Source organism: Lissotriton helveticus, chromosome 1_1 (assembly GCF_964261635.1).
Source record: "Lissotriton helveticus chromosome 1_1, aLisHel1.1, whole genome shotgun sequence".
NCBI lineage: Eukaryota > Metazoa > Chordata > Amphibia > Caudata > Salamandridae > Lissotriton > Lissotriton helveticus.
In genome coordinates this window covers 22,821,631-22,843,289 of record NC_136057.1, presented here as the reverse complement: position 1 = coordinate 22,843,289, position 21,659 = coordinate 22,821,631, and the positions used below count along the sequence as shown (strand labels likewise).

Genomic DNA, 21,659 nt, shown 5'->3' with positions numbered 1-21,659 from the left:
TTATATGCTCTAAAAATACTAGGGCTATTTATCGAAGATGAATATCATTATTGAGAAAAACAGCAGGGCACCAACTCCTCATGACATTAGGAAGAGGAAAGAGGCAGGCGGGAGTTTCAGGTTAGGGATTCCAGAAGACCAAACTGAAGAAAGAAAAAACAAGGGGCAAAAAGAATGTGAAGTGGGTAAAGAAAGTGAAAAGATCTCGGCGGACAAGTTACTCCATCACAGCGGTGACGAATATCCTGTCCACTGAAATATAAATCCCATAGGACAGAATGAGATTGATAATTCTGCGGACGACATATCTGTAGTGACGGAGTAACCCATGCCCCCGAACTCTAAACAGGCCCAAAATATAAAGAAACAAATACGCTGCGATGCACATTGCTCTCGCGACTGTCGACCTCAAAAGTGATTAAAACAGGAACCCTTACAACAGGAAAATATTCAGTTCCATCTCAGATTGGGAATCTCAAATAGTATCTCTACCAGGATGTATGACATTACAACGCATGCTTTTACCACGCATGCCTTTACATCGCAGTTTTTACAACGCATGCTGTTACAACGCATAGCGTTAAGGGGTGCTGGATAGTGAATAGTTTAATTTACTATTCCAACTCCAGTCCCCGTGGATAGTAGGGAAGGTGTTGGATAGTAAATTAAATCTATTCCCTATCCTAGAGCGCCCCCCAGCGCAATGCGTTGTAATGACATGCGTTGTAATAGTTGCGTTGTAAAGGCTCTGCGTGGTAAAAGTTGCGTTGAAAAGGATGTTCCCCTCTCTACTATCTTGCGAATGCCTGTTAATATGTCCTGACCACACCCATTTTAAGGAGGTTATGGCACACGGGTGATGATAGAAGATATTGAAGTTCACCATTTTCCGTTCCACGTTGGATTCCAGCCCATGTCCCAGGACCCTGTGGGCTGCAGCGCGAGGAGCTCTGCTTTGTTACCTGAAGACATTGAACCTTCGATTAGATCTTGACATGACTCCTTTACACGTGTAAACTGCAAACGTGATGGGATACATAGTGGTCTGAGAAGCACTGGGATGCCTATGGGTAGCGATGCGCTCTACAAGTGCTTCATAGAATAGAACAGAATAGAGAAGTTATACACCTGTTTAATATTGTGGAAATATATCAAGTCCCCTTAGCCAAGAGCTTCACCCTGAGGAGACCTCAGATGTGAGTGTCTAGTGAAGAAGCAGAGTGGCAGGGACTCGGCATGTAGCTTGCAATATAACTTGAATTCTTCTAAAATATAAGTAGGTAGCAACTTTTGTTCAAAAACCTACACTGTGTCGGGAGGCTGCCAACACTGGGTTGAGATCAAGAGACTCGGGGGTCCGAACTGTGAGTTTACCGGTTTATCCCTCCATCCTAGCCAAGGAGAAGAGCTTGCAGTTGCCTCATCACCAGCAGAAGTGCGCCTCTCAACTGCGTCCGACTTCTTCCCGGCTACAGATTGGACGAAACCTCTCTGTCTCCAGAGCACCAACATGGCGACCAGGGCTCTCAGGGGCAGGGCTTCATCAAGGCCATTGTAAACAGCTACTTTACAGAGATAAAACCAATGGCCACAGGAAAACGCCAGACAGCAGCATACGCCTCAAGCATGGCCTCGTTGCTGGCGGAAATGGAATGACTAAACAGCAAAACATCATTTTGCCTAGGGCTTCAAAACTCCCTGCACTGGAGATCTTTACTCTGTGTCATTATCTCTGCATGTTGCACAGTCTTTACATACTCTATAAGGCTCTACCTCAAGTATGAGATAAGCAAGCCTGTTGCTTGTATATGTTTTTGCTGTAGAACTGTCATGTGTTTCTTGCATGGCCCATTGAAGTTTTCCCTATGTTAGCCTAACTGTACATGTTGTAGGCCTCATTTTCCTTTGCATGCATTACTAAATAAGCACTCTTGCCTTTGTGTCACACTGTAAATTCACACGGAACCTTTATATGTTTTCGCGTTCTCTTTTCCTGAGATTTAGTCTGAACACCACCAACAAGGTCAAACAACAATGTCCCTTGTTATTCTTTCTGGCCAGGCACTAGCACCTACACAAAACACAAGAAAGCAGCTGTTGTTTATGTGCATACAGGTCCTATCATATAGATGACTATATGAGCCACAAACAAACACATGGAATGACAATTCTGAGACAGACAAGAGCGCTGTATCCGCTGAGATGTAGAGCGTCCATCTGTGCATGTTAAGGTACGGGGTCTGCAAGTAATCCCAGAGATCTTTGATATATAATCATTGAGCTTCAGTCGCAAGGGGAGGAGGGTTTTGTCACTCTGAACTATAAAATGACAGGGCTTTTCATGGTATTTGGATTATAAACCATGTTAACAGTATTTATATTATGCATCTTTTTTCTAATTGTGGCACGTATACTGCATTTCAGAGCACGAGAGTTTGAATACATATTTTAAACTTCCTTTGTGTCTCCTGGTTATCTCATTGTGGAAAAGTAAGAGCGAAAGGGTCTGTCCTGTTACTGTGATCCTTGAGAGGGTCGAGAGGGTTGTGGTCTGGGGGTGCCAGTTCACTTGTTTCTCTGGTAAGGTTAGTAGGGCAAGTGATGCACTATAGCTAGTCGGACCCGGACTCATGGACACTGAGGTGGTACGGTGACTCAGTTCGTACATACTGATGTTCTATGGTCCCGAGCATAGTCCTGTTCCAGTGTAGAATCCCTGCAAAAGAACTAGAAGTCAAAGTAGAAAGCCTCTGGGAGGGGGAGTCCTACTTTGTTACCTGTGACTATATAAAGCCACACTCCTTCTTCCTGCCCTTACCCTGCCTTATTAAAGGCTCAGCTCTCGGGTGGAATTTAGTGAGGGTGGCCGTATGAGTGTGTCAAGGAAGTTCAGATTCTGATTAAGTCGACCAGTCAATAATCAGGCATTTTCACACACTGGCTGCTCTCAGGTGGAATTTAGTGAGGGTGGCGTGTAGGAGTGTGACAAGACAGTTCAGATTCCAAGTAAGTCTACCAGTCAGTAATCAAACATTTTCAAGGACTGGCAGGTAGATGTCCTGAGGGTGAAGTACGGGCTGCACACAGCTTGCACTGAGGGAGGCATCGGAACTCCTAATGTGAGTGACACACATTAGTCCACAGAAGATGCTGCTGTGCAGGTCCTAGTTTTACTTTGAAAATCAGCAAAAGAATATCATTAGCATCAAATGAATTTAGGACAATGGACCTGAACTAATAGAATATTTGAGTCATCCTTATTTAACAATGATTTCAGTGCAATGTGGACACCTAAAATGGCCCTGAAAGGAGCCCAGTTCGGTGAATGCATAATGAGGATGGAAGTAGAAGGATAAATATAGAGATTGTGGTCACTCCTGACTGACTTGATAGTGCTCAGTGGCAATGCTCCAAAACCAGTGATCCTCCAGAGTTAGGAGGCTGGGGAGAAAATGTATCCTTACGGCGAGAGGGTTCGACCTCGAAGCTGGGGAACCGGGTTCGAGTCTCTGCAATGAAGCTCAACATCCTGTTATTCTGGGCAAATCACTTAATGTCCCCGTGCCTAACAAAAATGTATGTGTCCTTCTGTATCGAAACTGGTGCTCGTGTAAAGCGCTCTGATACCCAATTTCTCGGGTCTAGTTTGCGCTACATAAAACTCTTAACCGCATGCGCGCTAGCGGTTTTCCCGCTGCGCGCTGCGATTCGCAAAAACCCTCGTTACGTGACAAGGTCAGCTCGTCACACGCGCAGCGCAGGTAACGCCCATGACGAGCTGACCTTGTCACGCGCGTCAAAAGGGTTAAAGAAAAAAAAAAGATAGGCATTTACTAACCAAGTATATCACAATGTAAGCTCTTCAGTGAGTGCATAGGGGAGATACTTACAATAAAGTGGCGAAGCGTGCCGTTAAGCCAAGAAGGCTAACAACATGCTTTGTTACTTTAGAAATGCAGGGCTGCACCATATTTACTAGAATATGGTGCAGCCCTTCGTTATCCCCTGCACTGGCGCTACACTAAGCAGCCTAGCGCAAACGTAGGCACCCTTGTAACATAGTGCAAGGGTGCCTGTGTTGAGGGGAAAATTGTTTATGTGCAAGAAGGTCCCCCTTCCTGCACATAAACAATCTTTAAATGCCGGTTTGTAACTTCTATGGGTGCTGCTTAATGCAGCAGACATAGAAGTTGCAAAACTTCATATTTTTAAATGATTGTTTATGTGCAGGGAGGGGGACTTTCCTGCACATAAACAATCATAGGCAATTTGCTGTTTATATGTGTGCTGTGCAAAGCATCACGCAAGGAAACAGCAAACATGAGGAGAAATAAAGCATTTCTCCTCGTTTTACCTGTTTAAACCAGGTTTTGCCTGGTCTTAATTTTGGTGTTGCCTCCTATTTTACGCTGCACTTGTAAATAAGGGGCAGCGTCAAAATCAATGGGTGTTGCAGTGGAACGCCCACAGCAACACCCATTGCCCCCCCATCACACTAAACACAGCGTGAAAGGAGCCTTATTTACAAGGCAGTGTTAAGCCACGTCAACGCTGTAAATAAGGCAAGGCCCCTATCGCCACCACAACGTCACTGGAAGTGACATGGTGGCGATAGGGGCTTGTAAATATGCCCCAAAGTATCTCAGAGATTGGTATTTACTAACCAAGTATACTGTTGTGTTAGCTCTTCAGCGACTCCTCAGAGTGTCTCAGAGATTGGTATCAACCAATCAAATATATGAACCTGGATAGCTTCACCCAATGCCAAGTCACTTGAAATCACCTTGGACATCAACCTCTCCCTCCAGGAACACCCTGCCACAAAAACAAAGACAGCTCTCTCTTATAAAGAAAGCAAAACTGTTTCTTCCAGGAAGTGACTTCAGAATGGCTGTCGCTTCTACTCTCGCCTCTGGATGGAGGTAACCCTCTGCTCCATGGCCTTCCAGACTCCACCACTAGGGGCCTCCTCCCCACAGCGGCACATGTCATCCAGGTCCTGAAGAAATATGATGATATCACCCCCATCCTGGTGTGACTTTGTTGGCTCCCCCAGCCATTCCGCACAATTTTCAAACTATCTGCTTCCTTTACAGAGCCCTTACAATCACCACTCCCACTTTTCTTGCAGACAAGCTCACCATCTCTTGCAGTTCTTGGTACCCCTGCTGCCAGGACACCATCTGACTGCATACTAAAAAGTGTAAAAATAGGAAAAACAAAGCAGCAGCCCTTACCTTCTATGCACCCAGAACCTTGAACAACATCCCGCAGCCTTCAAGACCATCGCTAAAATGCTCCAACCTAATGAACCTCCAGTCCAGGCTCGCCCTATCGCACGCTCCCCAGCAGCTCCGCTCACTGAGCCCCCTGCCTCTGTGTTGGAAGCCCTCCGCCTCCAGATTCGCACCAGCTGTGCACCGACGCCGCAACACTCTCCTGGTCAGGTCTGCTCCAGCTAGGAGACTCGTCTCCTCCTCACTTTATTTTTATTATTATTTATTTTAAATCTCTCACATTCTGGGCACAAGACAGTATCCCTACTGGTCCTGTACCCATTCCCGGTAGCCTTTTCCTGCCGCTAGAGCCCCACGGCCCCGCCCACCGTCGCAGCCCAGCTCCTGCCTCCCCACGTCCAGTCCCACCCCCCTCCCCTACTTTATGGCGGCTGCTGCGTGGTCGCGCCGCTGGCGTGCCAAAGGCACGCATAAGGCAAGCCATTCTGCGACCGTCCGTGCCTGGACCGCGCCCAGTGCCAGACCCCCTGGCCCCCGCGAGCGCCATGACACCCGACGCCACTATGAGGCCCCCTTCCTCCATGCGCTCAACACCGGCCGATCACCAGACTGTGTCCAGGCCAACCCGAGGACCACCCACGGACCCTTCTCCTGCCGAAACTGCAGCTTCACCAGCCACCGAACACCTGCACTTCCCGCCCCACCCGTCAGGATAGGACGAAACCACCTCATATGCCTTTTACTCAACACCCGCTCCGTCCACAAACACGCCATCGAACTCTCGGACCTACTCGACTCAGACGTCGCCTTCTTAACAGAAACCTGGTTGAACTCCTCCTCGGCACCCAACATTGGCATTGCCATCCCAGATGGCTACAAGATGACCAGGAGGGACCACAACAACAGACCTGGATGAGGAATTGCCATCATCTACCGGAATACCCTCAGAATCTCGACCAACATAGCAGACACCTCCAGCACCGCCGAACATCTTCATTTCCAGATCCACACCGGCCCCAACACCACCCTCAGAGAAACACTCATCTACAGACCCCCGGGACCCGGGCCACAATTCATCGACGCCATGTCTGACATCATCAGCACGCATGCCCTGGCGTCCAAGGACTACATCTTCCTCGGACCCCTGAATTTCCACCTTGAGAAAACCGGCGACAGCAACTCCATCGCTCTGCTCGAGAACCCTGCCAACCTTGGACTTAAACAGCTCGTCACGGTCCCCACCCACACCGCTGGACACATACTAGATCCTATCTTCTCTGCCAGCAAACACATCACCTTTAGCCACACCGCCGGACTCCACTGGACCGACCACCACTCCGTCCACTTCACCTTCAAGAAACCCACCAAGCAGCACCACCCGCAACAAACCCCCCACCACAGCTGGAACAGGATCACCGAAGACCAGCTCATCACCACCCTCGCCCGCAACCCACCTACCAACACCACTGACACAGCCGCCCGCAACCTCAGGCAGTGGATCGACGGCTGCGCCAGCACCCTCACCCCAAAACCCCCCCCTGCAAACAGACGTACAGACAGAAAGACCAGCTGGTTCACCACCGACCTCCAGGAGTCCAAACGGAACTGTCGAAAACTCAAGAAGAAGTGGCGCCATGAACAGACACCGGACAACCACTCAGCCCTCAAGGACGCCAGCCACAAGCACCACCAACTCATTCGAGCCACTAAAAGGACGTCCTTCCAGGAACATATCAACAACAACGCGCACAACAGCAAAGAGCTTTTCAATGTCGTGAAGGAACTCTCCAACCCCAGCTCCAGCGCCGACAACCCACCATCGCAAGACCTCTGCGATTCACTAGCCTCCTTCTTTCACTGCAAGATCGCAGGCATCCATGACAGCTTCAACACCCAGACCCTACCAACAGCCGCTAACACCATCGATTCACCACCCCCCAGCCTCACAAACCCCCTGACCTCCTGGACCCACGTCAATGACGACGATACCATCAAGACGATGAACACCATCCACTCAGGCTCACCATCTGACCTCTGCCTCACCACGGGCCCGATTCACAGAATGAACTTAAGACTCAATCTTAAACTTACTACTATTTTGGTATTCACAGAATGCACTTACTACTTTTGGTATTCACAGAATTAACTTACTACTTTTGGTATTCACAGAAGTTAGGATTTTGTCTTAAGTTTGTCTTAAGACAAACTTAAGACAGACTTAAGACAGACTTAAGACAGACTTAAGACAAAATCCTAAGTTCTGTGAATACCAAAAGTAGTAAGTTCATTCTGTGAATGCCAAAAGTAGTAAGTGCATTCTGTGAATACCAAAATAGTAGTAAGTTTAGGATTGAGTCTTAAGTTCATTCTGTGAATCGGGCCCAGGATCTTCAACAAAGCAAACCGCATCATCGCCCCCCGACTCCGGAAGATCATCAACAACTCCTTTGAGACCACCACATTCCCGGAATGCTGGAAGCACGCCGAGGTCGACGCACTACTCAAGAAACCCACAACGGACCCAAAGGACCTCAAAAACTTCCGCCCCATCTCCCTGCTCCCGTTCCCGGCGAAAGTCATTGAAAAGATCGTCAACAAGCAACTGTCCCACTTCCTCGAGGAAAACAACATCATGGACCTGTCCCAATCAGCGTTCTGCAGCAAGCATAATCAATCAATCAATCAGGTCATTTATAGAGCGCACTACTCACCCGTAGGGTCTCAAGGCGCTGGTATGGGGGGGGGGGGGTGCCGTTACTGCTCGAACAGCCAGGTCTTGAGCTTCTTCCTGAAGGAGAGGTGGTCTTGGGTCAGGCGCAGGTCGGTTGGGAGTGAGTTCCAGGTCTTGGCGGCCAGGTAGGAGAAGGACCTTCCTCCTGTTGTCGCTCTTCGGATGCGGGGGACGGCGGCGAGGGCGTGGCTGGTTGATCTGAGGAGGCGCTTGGGGGTGTAGAAGTTGATCCGGTTGTTGAGGTAGCTCGGGCCTTGGTTGTGTAGGGCTTTGTGTGCGTGGGTGAGGAGACGGAAGGTGATTCTCTTGTTGACCAGGAGCCAATGCAGATCTCTCAGGTGTCCGGAGATGTGGCTGCGTCGGGGGATGTCGAGGATGAGCCTGGCCGAGGCGTTCTGGATCCGCTGGAGTCTCTTCTGGAGCTTGGCGGTGGTTCCGGCGTAGAGGGCGTTGCCGTAGTCCAGTCGGCTGGTGACGAGGGCCTGGGTGACCGTCTTCCTCGTCTCGGTGGGGATCCACCGGAAGATCTTGCGTAGCATGCGCAGGATGTTGAAGCAAGACGAGGAGACGGCGTTTACTTGTCTGGTCATGGAGAGGGAGGAGTCCAGGATGAAGCCTAGGTTGCGTGCGTGGTCCGTCGGTTTGGGTGCGGTGCCCAGGGCGGGGGGCCACCAGGAGTCGTCCCAGGCGGAGGGCGCGGAGCCCAGGATGAGGACCTCCGTCTTGTCCGAGTTCAGTTTCAGGCGGCTGGTCGTCATCCATTCGGCTACCTCTATCATCCCTTCGTGCAGGTTGGCTCTGGCGGTGGCGGGGTCGTTGGTCAGGGAGAGGATCAGCTGGGTGTCGTCGGCGTAGGAGATTATGTTGAGGTTGTGTTGCCGTGCGATGGCCGCGAGGGGGCTCATGTAGACGTTGAAGAGGGTGGGGCTCAGTGAGGATCCTTGAGGGACGCCGCAGATGACTTTGGTGGCCTCTGACTTGTACGGTGGTAGGCGGACTCTTTGTGTTCTTCCGGCGAGAAAGGAGACGATCCATTCCAGTGCCTTGTCCTGCATTCCGATGTTGCCGAGGCGCTGTATTAGAGTGCGGTGGCAGACAGTGTCGAAAGCCGCGGAGAGGTCCAGGAGGATGAGGGCCGCTGTCTCTCCGTCGTCCATCAGAGTTCGTATGTCATCGGTGGCCGCGATGAGGGCGGTCTCGGTGCTGTGGTTCGCTCGGAAGCCAGACTGTGAGGGGTCGAGGGATCCGTTCGTCTCGAGGAAGGCGGCCAGCTGTTTGTTGACGGTCTTCTCGATGACTTTGGCCGGGAACAGGAGGAGCGAGATGGGACGGTAGTTCTTGAGGTCGGTGGGGTCTGCTGTGGGTTTCTTGAGAAGAGCGCTGAGTTCGGCATGCTTCCAGCTCTCAGGGAAGGTGGAGGTGTCGAAGGAGGTGTTGATGATGTCCCGCAGGTGGGGTGCGATGACAGCGTCGGCCTTGTTGAAGACGTGGTGAGGGCAGGGGTCAGTCGGAGATCCGGAATGGATGGAGTTCATTGTGCGGATGGTGTCTTCGGTGCTGATCGGCGTCCAGGTGCGGAGGGTGGTGGTGGGTGGCGTTGTTGCGGTTGTGGCTTGCGTTGGTTGGTTGCTGAAGCTGTTGTGTATGTCCGCGATCTTGTTGTGGAAGTAGGATGCGAGGGAGTTGCAGAAGTCCTGCGACGGGGTGATGTCATTGTTTCCGGCGTTGGGGTTGGAGAGCTCTTTCACGATGTTGAAGAGTTCCTTGCTGTCGTGTGCGTTGTTGTCCAGCCGGTCCTTGTATGCATTTTTCTTGGTGGCGCGGATCAGTTGGTGGTGTTTCCGGGTGGCGAGCTTGAGGGTGGTCATGTTGTCCGTCGTTGGTTCCCTTCTCCAGACTTTCTCGAGGGCTCGACAGTTCTTCTTGGAGCTCTAGCACCGAAACTGCCCTCATCACTGCCACCGATGACATGAGGACCATGTTGGATAATGGTGAAACCGCGGCCTTCATCCTCCTGGACTTCTCGGCCGCCTTCGACACCGTCTGCGACCACACCCTTCGCACACGCCTCCATGACAAGTCCCTGGGCTGGATCACCTCCTTCCTCACCGACGGAACCCAGAGTGTCCGCCTCCCCCATTCCACTCTGAAGCCACCAAGATCATCTGCAGCGTGTCCCAAGGATCATCCCTCAGCCCAACCATTTTCAACCTCTACATGGCCCTGCTCGCCACCATCGTCCGCTCGCACAACCTCAACATCGTCTCCTACGCCAACGACACCCAGCTAATCCTCTCACTCACCAAGGACCCTGCCACTGCCAAAACAAACCTCCACAAAGGACTGAAGGCCGTCGCCGACTGGATTGAGAACATTCGACTGAAACTGAACTCAGACAAGATGGAGGTCCTCATCCTCAGCTCCTCCTCCTGCACTGGATCCACGTCAACAAGAGGATCACCTTCAAGCTCCTCACCCAGGCTCACAAAGCACTCCACAACGCCGGACCAGCATACCTCAACAAGCGTCTCACCTTATACACCCCAAATCGCCAGCTTCGCTCCGCCGACCTCGCCCTCGCCGACGTCCCATGCATACACAGAACCACCACCGGCGGCAGATCCTTCTTCTACCTCACCGCTAAGATGTGGAACTCCCTCCCCACCCATTTGCGTCAGACCCACGACCTTCAGGAGGACTCTCAAGACTTGGCTGTTCGAGCAGTAGCTGCTATCACCCCCCTCAGTGCCTTGAGACTCTCACGGGTGAGTAGTGTGCTATACAAATGGACTGATTGATTGATAGATTGAAGGAACGGTTGAAGTTGCATCTCTTTAAAGAACACTACATCACAGCGCATTAACTGTCCACAAACCAGCTTCCTCTCCTATTGCTCATTCAACTTTATACTCATCTTTAACCCTGCTTTTCAGACTCCCCTGACCCCTGACCCTGCCCACAGGTCGGGGCGCTCCCCACACCACACGGCTCCCCCTGTGCACCGTGACTCCTACCCCTGCTGCTGCCACCGAGAGTTCGCCACTGGTGTGCTCCTGTGGCCACGATCTGGTGACTGCCTGTGCCTTACTGCATTTTTCTCTATTTTGAATTGTCATTTCTTTATTTGTGTTGCTGTATTGTAGGCGCCCTTAGCGCCCCTTGCCCGCTGTACCCCCCGCTCCCCGCTGCTGCAGCCCTGCGGCCCCGCCCCTTTGCCTTCTGTTTCCCGTCCCCGTTCCCCACGCCCATTGGCCACCCCGCTCCCGCCTCCCAGCTGCTCCTCCCTCCCACTTCGCCTCTTATGGAGGACGCCGCGCGGACGCGCGCAGCGAGCACGCTGCTGGCGCACCGAAGGCGCGCCAAAGGCAAGCCCGTCTGCGCCTGGAGCGCGCCTAGCGCCAGAACTCCTGGACCCCAAGGCTGCCACATCACCAGACTGCACTACGACTCCAGCACCCTCCACGCACTCAATCCCGGACGAGATCCCCCTGCTACAGGGCAACCCCGAAGCGCACCGAAGGGCCCTTCACCTGCCGGAACTGCAGCTTCACCAGCATCCAGCCCCCCAAACCATCAAACAGAGAACCTAACCACCTCCGATGCATCCTCCTCAACACCCGCTCTGCTCGCAAGCACGCCATCGAACTCTGGGACCTCCTAAACTCGACCAACTCGGACGTCGCCTTCCTGACGGAGACCTGGCTGAACACCACCTCGGCACCAGACATCGCCATAGCCATCCCAGAAGGCTACAAGATCTCCCGCAGAGACCGCACCAACGGAGTGGGAAGGGGAATCGCCATCATCCACAAGGACACCCTCAGAGTCTCAACCAGCACCGACGGCACCCTCACCACCACCGAGCACATGCACTTCCAGATCCACACCGACCCCAACACCACCCTCAGAGGAACACTCGTCTACAGACCACCCCGACCCCGGCCACAGTTCAGCGACTCCATAGCCGACCTCATCAGCTCCCACGCCCTCGCCTCCACGGACTACATCCTCCTCGGGGACCTGAACTTCCACCTCGAGAACAACAACGACGCCAATTCCACCGCCCTGATCGACAACCTCGGACTCAAACAGCTCGTGACGACACCCACCCACGTCGCTGGACACACACTGGACCCCATCTTCTCCGCAAGTCCCCACGTCTCCTTCAACCACACCACCGAACCCCACTGGACAGACCACAGATGCGTCCACTTCACCTTCAAGAAACCCACCACACACCACCGCACCCAACAGATACCACGCCGATGCTGGGGCAAGGTCACCAAGGACCAACTGATCACCGCCCTCGCCCTGGAACCACCCGCCGACCCCACCGACCCCGACACCGCCGCCATCAACCTCAAACAGTGGATCAACGACTGCGCCAACACCCTCGCCCCATTCAAGACCTTCACCACCAATCACACCAACAAGAAAGCCGCCTGGTTCACCGAAGACCTCCGGACCTCCAAGCGCACCTGTCGGAAGCTGGAGAATAGCTGGCTCCGCGACCGAACACCAGCCAGCCACACAGCCCACAAGAACTCCACCCACAGACACCACCAACTCATCAGGACGGCCAAGAGGACCGCCTTCAAGGACCACCTAGACAACAATGCACACAACAGCAAAGAGCTCTTCAATATCGTGAAAGAACTCTCCAACCCCAGCGCCAACACCAACGACATCCCACCATCACAAGACCTGTGCGACTCACGGGCCACCTTCTTTCACCGCAAGATCACCGACATCCACGACAGCCTCAACACCACCACCCCCACCTCCACCGCCGAGACCACCACCCCTGCGACCACCACGCGCACCAGCCACCTGACCACCTGGTCCAACGTCAGCGACGAAGACACCATCAAGACCATGAACTCCATCCACTCCAGGTCCCCATTTGACCCATTCCCTCACCACGTTTTCAACAAAGTCAGCACCACCATCGCACCCCATCTCCAAAAAACTATCAACATCTCCTTCGAGACAGCAACCTTCCCAGAGAGCTGGAAGCACGCAGAGATCAACGCCCCACTGAAGAAACCCAAGGCGGACCCCAAGGACCTCAAGAACTTCCGGCCCATCTCCCTGCTCCCTTTCCCGGCGAAAGTCACGGAGAGCATCGTTAACAGGCAGCTGACCCGCTACCTCGAAGACAACAATATCCTGGACCCATCCCAGTCCGGCTTCCGCGGCAACCACAGCACCGAGACCGCCCTCATCACCGCCACCGCCGACATCAGGATCCTTATGGACAACGGAGAAACAGCCGCCCTCATCCTTCTGGACCTATCAGGAGCCTTCGACACGGTCTGCCACCGCACCCTAACAGCACGCCTCCACGACGCCGGAATCCGAGAGAAGGCCCTGGCCTGGACCACATCCTTCCTCTCTGGCAGAACCCAGAGTGTCTGCCTCCCACCCTTCTGCTCCAAGGCCACCGAGATCATCTGCGGCGTTCCCCAGGGATCATCCCTCAGCCCGACGCTGTTCAATATCTACATGGCACCACTTGCCCACGTCGCACGACAACACAGCCTCAACATCATCTCCTACGCCGACACCCAGCTGATCATCTCCCTCACCGAAGACCCCCACACACCGCCAAAGCCAACCTCCACAGAGGAATGAAGGCCGTCGCCGATTGGATGAAGGACATCAGGTTGAAGCTGAATTCAGACAAGACGGAGGTCCTCATCCTCGGCTCAACCCCCTCAGCCTGGGACAACTCCTGGTGGCCAACATCACTAGGAACAGCCCCAGAACCCACCGACCACGCACGCAACCTGGGGGTCATCCTCGACTCCGCCCTCTCCATGACCAGGCAGGTCAACGCCGTCTCCGCTTCCTGCTTCAACACTCTCCGAATGCTCCGCAGGATCTTCAAGTGGGTCCCCTCCGACACAAGAAGAACCGTCACCCAGGCTCTCGTCACCAGCAGACTGGACTACGGGAACGCCCTCGACGCAGGAACAACAACCAAGCTCCTGAAACGGCTAGAACGCATCCAGAACGCCTCGGCACGGTTGATCCTCGACGTCCCCCGATGCAGCCACATCACACCCCACCTGAGAGGCCTGCACTGGCTCCCCGTCAACAAGAGGATCCCCTTCAAACTCCTCATCCATGCACACAAAGCCCTACACAATGCCGGACCAGCATACCTCAACGACCGACTCAGCTTCTACACCCCCACCCGCAGCCTCCGCTCTGCCAACCTCGCCCTCGCCACAGTTCCACACACCCGGAAAACCACCGGCGGCGGCAGGTCCTTCTCCTACCTCGCCGCCAAGACTTGGAACACTCTCCCTACCGGCCTACGACAGACCCAGGACCTGCTGGCCTTCAGAAGACTTCTCAAGACCTGGCTTTTCGATCAGTAGCAGCTCCCCCTTCAACCCCCCCACCCCGCCACTCCCCCCCAGCGCCTTGAGACCCTCACGGGTGTGTAGCGCCCTTTACAAATGTAATGATTGATTGATTGACTCCTAACCTGGGCCCCCATCAAAGCTGAAGTGGAGATGGCAGGTAGAGGCCTCAGTGTGGCTCGTCTTTTGCCAAGAAGCCCGGCTCTCCACTGCATACATATGTTTTGTATCATGAACAAAATGATCGCTAGTGTCCAGAGGGATTAAAGGTCACCAGAAGTTGGCAGACTTTATCACAGAGATTCCTGGAGCACGGTGTGCTTCTCTCAGTCTTATGGACACCATTTTTTATAGTAGGTTCCCTTGGGGAGGACAGAGAGATGCTACCCCAATACCCCATACTACAGAAGGCGAGACCCACTAATTACAAGAGATTCTTTTTTTGTATAAACAGAGAATTTACAAGACTTTTGTGTCATGGCCCCATGTCAAGTCTTTTTCCGGCCCCAACCCTGCTGTCGCCCACATCACCTGTCAAAACAAGACCACAAAGTTGAGTGACCGCAACACGGTGGAGATTAAGACTCAAAAATTGAAACATACGGCTGAAGTTTTTGAATTTGTGGTTTGTCATTGAGATTTGAGTATGGCTCATCTCCTGGTTCGTTACCCTGGTTTGGCAAATACACAGGAAAACCAAGTATGCCCAGACAGCTCTGAAGAGTAGAGACCTGAGTCAATTTAAGGGAGTGTGATTTAGATGCATTGTACAATCTCCCCTTGCCCTGCAAATGTCAAGCGTCAATGAAAAGCTTTATCCCTAAAATAAACACAGCAGTGAGTACAGGATTTGAGAGGCTGTGGCAAAGGTCCTACCAGCAACAGTCTGGCAAGAGATGGGTGCAGGTCTGGCGATAGAGAGATACGGACGACTGATACCAGTAGGTGTTACAGAGATATGGGCGACTGATACCAGTAGGTGTTACAGAGATACGGCGACTGATACCAGTAGGTGTTATAGAGATACGGGTGACAGATACCAGTAGCCAAAGTGTCACCCAGGGCTGGTAAGTCACTGGTGCCTTCCAGAATGATCCCCAAAGGAAAGAAAAAGCCCAGAAGGGTAAAAAAAACTTCCAGAAGATGTCAAGTCAAGTCAAGTCAAGAAATTTATATAGCGCGCTACATACCCAGAGGGTCTCAAGGCGCTTGAGGAGGGGTGGGGAATTACTTCTCGAATATCCAGGTTTTAAGTTGCTTTCTGAATGCTAGGTGGTTTTGAGTGAGGCGAAGGTGCAAGGGAAGTGAGTTCCAGGTTTTGGCCGCCAGGTAGGAGAATGATCTTCCTCCCATGGTGGTTTTGTTGACGCGGGGAACAGCAGCGAGGGCTTGGTTGGAAGAGCGTAGCTGGCGGGAGGGGGTGTAGAAGGACAGTCGCGTGTTGAGGCATTCGAGGCCAAGTTCGTAGAGAGCTTTGTGTGCGTGTGTGAGGAGGCGGAAAGTTATCCTCTTATTGACGGGGAGCCAGTGGAGGTTTTTCAGGTGAGCAGAAATGTGTTCTTTGCGCGGGATGTCTAGTATGAGTCTGGCTGATGCGTTCTGGATGCGTTGGAGTTTTTTCTGAAGTTTTGCGGTGGTACCGGCGTAAAGGGTGTTTCCGTAGTCCAGGCGGCTTGTGACCAGTGCGTGGGTGACCGTTTTTCTAGTTTCGGTGGGGATCCAGCGACATGTTTTTTTGAGCATGCAAAGAATGTTGAAGCAAGATGAAGAGACGGCGTTGACTTGTCTGGTCATCGAAAGTGAGGAGTCCAGGATGACGCCTAGGTTCCGTGCGTGATCCGTCGGGATGGGTGCTTTTCCAAGGGCTTCTGGCCACCAAGAGTCGTCCAAGGCGGAGGGGGAGGTGCCTAAGATAAGGACTTCTGTTTTGTCTGAATTCAGTTTCAGACGGCTGTGCTTCATCCATTCGGCTACCTCTTTCATTCCTTCATGAAGGTTGGTTTTGGCGGTGTTTGGGTCTTTGGTGAGTGAGAGGATCAGTTGAGTGTCATCGGCGTAGGAGATGATGTTGAGGTTGTGTTGGCGTGCGATGGTTGCGAGGGGGCTCATGTATACGTTGAAGAGGGTGGGGCTGAGTGAAGATCCTTGTGGCACGCCGCAGATGACTTCAGTGGCCTCTGACTTGAATGGTGGGAGGCGTACTCTCTGAGTTCTTCCGGCAAGGAATGAGGTGATCCATTCCAGTGCTATTCCTTGGATTCCGATGTTTCTGAGTCGTTGTAACAGGGTGTTATGACAGACTGTGTCGAAGGCTGCGGAGAGTTCGAGGAGGATGAGGGCGACTGTGTCTCCATTGTCCAGTAGAGTTCGGATGTCGTCTGTTGCTGCGATGAGTGCGGTCTCAGTACTGTGTTTGGCTCGGAAGCCGGACTGTGAGGCGTCGAGTGATTTGTTGGCTTCGAGGAAGGCGGCGAGTTGGTTGTTGACAGCTTTCTCGATGACTTTGGCCGGGAATGGAAGGAGCGAGATGGGGCGGTAGTTTTTGAGTTCGGAGGGGTCAGCTGTGGGTTTTTTCAGAAGGGCGCTGAGTTCGGCGTGTTTCCAGCTTTCTGGGAAGGTGCCGGAGTTGAGGGAGCAGTTGATGACGTCTCGGAGGTGTGGTGCTATGATGGAGTCTGCTTTGTTGAAGATGTGGTGAGGGCATGGGTCTGTGGGGGATCCTAAGTGGATGGAGTTCATCAGGCGGATGGTGTCTTCAATGGAGATTGGGTTCCAGTCATTGAGGATGTTCATGGGGGGTGAAGGTGCGGTTGAGGGTTGGTCTTCGGGTTGGTTGCCAAAGCTGTTGTGGATGTCAGCGATTTTGTCGTTGAAGAACGAAGCTAGGGAGTCGCAAAGGGTTTGAGAGGGGGTGATGTCGTTGGAGTTGGCAGTGGGGTTGGAAAACTCTTTGACGATGTTGAATAATTCCTTGCTGTTGTGGGCGTTTTTGTCTAGTCGGTCTTTGATTGCGGTTTTCTTGGCAGTCCGGATCAATTGGTGGTGTATGCGGGTGGCGTTTTTGAAGGCGTCCCTGGTGTTGGTGTTAGGGTCTTTTTTCCAGGCCTTCTCAAGGGAGCGACAGAGTTTCTTGGATTTCTTAAGATCCTCGTTGAACCAGGGGGCGTTTTTGCTGCCTAGTTTGATTTGACGTTTTTTCAAAGGTGCTAGGTTGTCGGCGTTGTTGGATAGCCATTGAGTGAGGTTAATGGCTGCTTGGTTGGGGTTCGATGAGTGGGCAGGGGGGTTATGAAGAAGCGATGTGGAGATCTGGTCGATGGTGATTTTGTTCCAGTTTCTTCGCAGGGTAGGTTGAGGGTGGTTGTGGGTTATGGTCTTATTGTAAACAAAGTGAATGCAGCTGTGGTCCGTCCATTGGAGAGCTGTGGAGTGACTGAGGAAATATGTTTGCTGGAGGAGAAGATAGGGTCGAGAGTGTGTCCTGCGTGGTGTGTGGGGGTATTAACAAGTTGTTTGAGTCCGAGGTTGGCGAGATTGTCCAGAAGGGTGGTGGCGTTGCTGTCGTTGCTCTTTTCCAGGTGAAAATTGAGGTCTCCCAGTAGAATGTAGTCCTCGGAGGAGAGGGCGTGTTGGGTGATAAAATCAGTGATGTCTTCAGTGAATTGTGCATGGGGTCCTGGTGGCCTGTAGAGGAGGGTGCCTCTGAGTGTGGTCTTGGGGTCGGTGTGGATCTGGAAGTGAAGGTGTTCGGCGCTAGAGAGGTTGACGTCCGAGCTGGTTGTGATGCGGAAGGAGTTCTTATGGACGATGGCGATGCCTCCTCCTGTTTGGTTGATGCGATCTTTTCGGATGATCTTGTAGCCTTCCGGGATGAATGGCTATGGCGATGTCTGGGGCTGAAGAGGCGTTCATCCAAGTCTCAGTTAGGAAGGCGACGTCTGGAGAGGTGGTGTCTAGTAGATTCCAAAGGTTGATGGCGTGGCTGTGGACCGATCGAGTGTTGAGTAAGATGCATTTTAGGTAGTTGGCGTCAGGTCTATGTTTGGTGTTAGTGGATGAGGAATTGGTGTTTGTGCCGTCAAACTTGCAGGAGTTGCATGTGAAGGGTCCATGGGTGTGTCCGGGTGCGGCTTGGGCGCAGATGGGGAGTCGGCCGGGGTTAAGTGCAAGGAGGGAGGAGGAATCGTATGTAATGCGGGTGGGCTGGGCCTTACGGGAACCAGGGGGTCTGGCGCTGGGCGCGGTCTCGGCGCGGACGGGCGTAGACGGGCTTACCTTTGGCGCACCTTCGGCGCGGCCGTAGCGCGTGGACGCTGCGCGTTGGGTCATCAACCTTAAATGGATAGTGGAGGGGGCGGAGCGTGGGAGGGTCAGCAGCTGGGAGGCGTTAGCGGGGAGGAGGGGCGGGCCAGGGAAGAGGCAGCAAAACAAAATGGAGGTCAAAGGGGAGGCGAGGCAGGGGCAGCAAAACAACTGTCATACCGAGTGCAGCTAAAGTCTCACCAGGCACTTCTAAGACTCAGCAATGTCGCGCTTCTCCTAACAACAATGCAAGCGGCACTATGGTAGTGCTATATATTGTAATATGCAGGCGACGCGATGTAGATCTAATACCAGTCACAAAAGCACAATTCAAGCACAATGACAAATGCCAAAACGATACCACTGGATTTCTAATGCGTGGCGCGATATTGCAGGCTGCTTCCAAAGGTGCGATCAGCAGATAAATGCAGCGTGAGGTCGGGGAGCTGAGGGGGAGCGACCGATCCGGAGCGAGTCCAGGCGGTCACCCGCGAGGGTATCCAGGCACCGAGAGCCAGGCTGCTTGGGTGGACTGAGTTGAAGAACCTGATCTTGAGTCCGCTTCTGAATTCCTGAAGGGGGGTTGAGGTCCAACTTCTACTGAGATAAGATGGAGTCCTGGGCCGGAAAAGCTGAAGATCAAGCTGGAGCTGCAGGAGGAAGGACCCGGGCAGAGATAGTTCCAATGGATGCTGCAAAAATCTATGGACAAAAAAAGAAACGGCGGGTCAAAGAACGTGATGAAAAATACAGTGCAAGGGTTGTGGCACAGCAGCCTTCTCCAGGTTTCTGCTTCTATGCCCTTCTGGCAGGAAGCTATCCCACAGTGCCTTCAGTCGGCCATCTTGGATTGACATAGACAAAATGGAAGAACTGGTTCTATTGCCATCTCAAATTGATCTATAGAAAAGGAAACTCCACCTCTTCTTCCTCCGAAGGCTGCTAGGAAGAAGCAGAGGACGATAGCATCTGGGAATCGCCTGGTGTTATGGTTGATTGATTGATTGATTTGAGCCTTGTATAGCGCAACTTTGCCCAAAGGCGTCAAGGCGCTGGAGATGGAAAGAAACAAGCTGAGTGTGAGGAAGGGGAAAAAAAATGGGTGTTATGGTAAGTTAATATGCGCAAGCCCAGACACACTACCTAAATCTGTGCCACGATGATGCAGAGCTTGAACCAGCTGAATCAAGGCTTCAATGCCAGGGCGTAGACACGGACAATGCTGAGCTTAAACCTGGGAAAGCAGAATATCTGCTGCGGCAGAAGAGGGGGGAGAAGCCTCCAGCTCGCGAAGACCAGCTCCAGCGCCTACAAACATTAACATGGGCGATGGGTCTCTAGAGGGAGTAGTGCAAGCAGTAATAACAATCAATTGAAGAGGATTTATGGAGCACTGCCAATCGCCCGCGAGGGTATCCAGGCACCGAGAGCCAGGCTGCTTGGGTGGACTGAGTTGAACAACCTGGTCTTGAGTCCGCTTCTGAATTCCTGAAGGGGGGGTGAGGTCCAACTTCTACTGAGATATCATATGTGTGGGTAAGCCTGTAGTGGAAACAGCCAACCCAAGACCCAGAAATCTCAGAAACCTGCTTTTGAAACAAGGAGCTGTGGGACCCACTTAGGTTGAACCTTCCCACACAGACTCAGAACCCTCCAAGGGAAGACAGGCGGGCAATCGGACAGATGATCCAACTTTTATTAACCCTTTTGGCGGGCAATTGAAAGAGGGTTGGAAATTGTCAGTCTGCGAATTGGATGTTAGAGAGATAGGCCAACGAAGGCGGACAGCAAATTAAATGGAATAACTAACGTTCTTTCATCTTCTCTCGCAGGGAAATGGAAAACCAGATTCAACCCGAAAGAGACCTTGCAGCAGTCGTTTTGGGGGATTTCGAAAAGAGTTCCTATGATGACCAGCAAGAAGTACCCACTGGTGTCTGTCAGTGACCCGATCCTCAAAGCTCGGGTGAGTATGGATGGTAATATCTGTAAGAAATACAACTTGTAGGCTCAGGCGGTAGAACGCCTACAGAGGGCCTATCACCTACAACAGACAAGTGAGGGGGGCCCTCCAGGGCCCACCAAAAATCTTGCAAGAATATCCCGTTCTTACATGTCAGTGGGGCGAGCCATCGCTTCCTCTTAGAAGTGTTGCATAAAAAGCAATATAGTAGCAAGAAAAAAAATAAAGGTATAAACCAGGTCTATACAAATACAAAAGTATAAATATTGAGCTAAAGACAGTCTGGTAAAAGAAAAACAGAGACATCTGGGCTTGAGAGTTCTAATGAAAGTCAGGAAGAACAATCTGTTAAAATGGGCTTCTGAAGAATGGAATGCAAAGTTACAGAAATAGGTGATGATGATAAAACAAAAACTGCACACCTACAATGTAAAAACCCAATTTCCTGGCAGAGCCGGGCAGCTAAGAAGTCACGGAGGCTTGCATGCACTCCAGTGCCCCACAGCAGACAAGCAGGATGACGCCAGAAGCCAAGTGCCCTGTTGGAAGGGAAGGTTGGGCCCAATTCACAGAACTAACTTAAGACAAAATCCTAAACTTACTGGGCCCGATTCACAGAATGAACTGAAGACTCAATCCTTAAACTTACTACTATTTTGGTATTCACAGAATGCACTTACTACTTTTGTTATTCACAGAAGTTAGGATTTTGTCTTTAGTCTGTCTTAAGTTTGTCTTAAGTTTGTCTTAAGACAAACTTAAGACAAAATCCTAACTTCTGTGAATACCAAAAGTAGTAAGTTTAGGATTGAGTCTTAAGTTCATTCTGTGAATACCAAAATAGTAGCAAGTTTAGGATTGAGTCTTAAGTTCATTCTGTGAATCAGGCCCACTAACATTTTGGTATTCACAGAAGGCACTTACTCATTTCGGTATTCACAAAAGGCACTTACTCATTTTGATATTCACAAAAGGCACTTACTCATTTCGGTATTCACAGAAGTTAGGAGTCCTAACTTTACTACTCCTAAACTGAGAAAAATCCTAACTTTAAG

General features: G+C 52.0%; 1 protein-coding gene across 1 annotated transcript in view; it reads left to right on the top strand.

The window, feature by feature from the left end:
• Positions 1 to 21,659, top strand: part of SERPING1 (serpin family G member 1) — a 163,318-nt gene that overhangs the window by 110,910 nt on the left and 30,749 nt on the right. Inside the window, exon 6 of the mRNA XM_078674150.1 lies at positions 20,474 to 20,607. Coding sequence (XP_078530276.1) covers positions 20,474 to 20,607 — 134 coding nt within the window. The remainder of the gene's footprint in view (positions 1 to 20,473; positions 20,608 to 21,659) is intronic.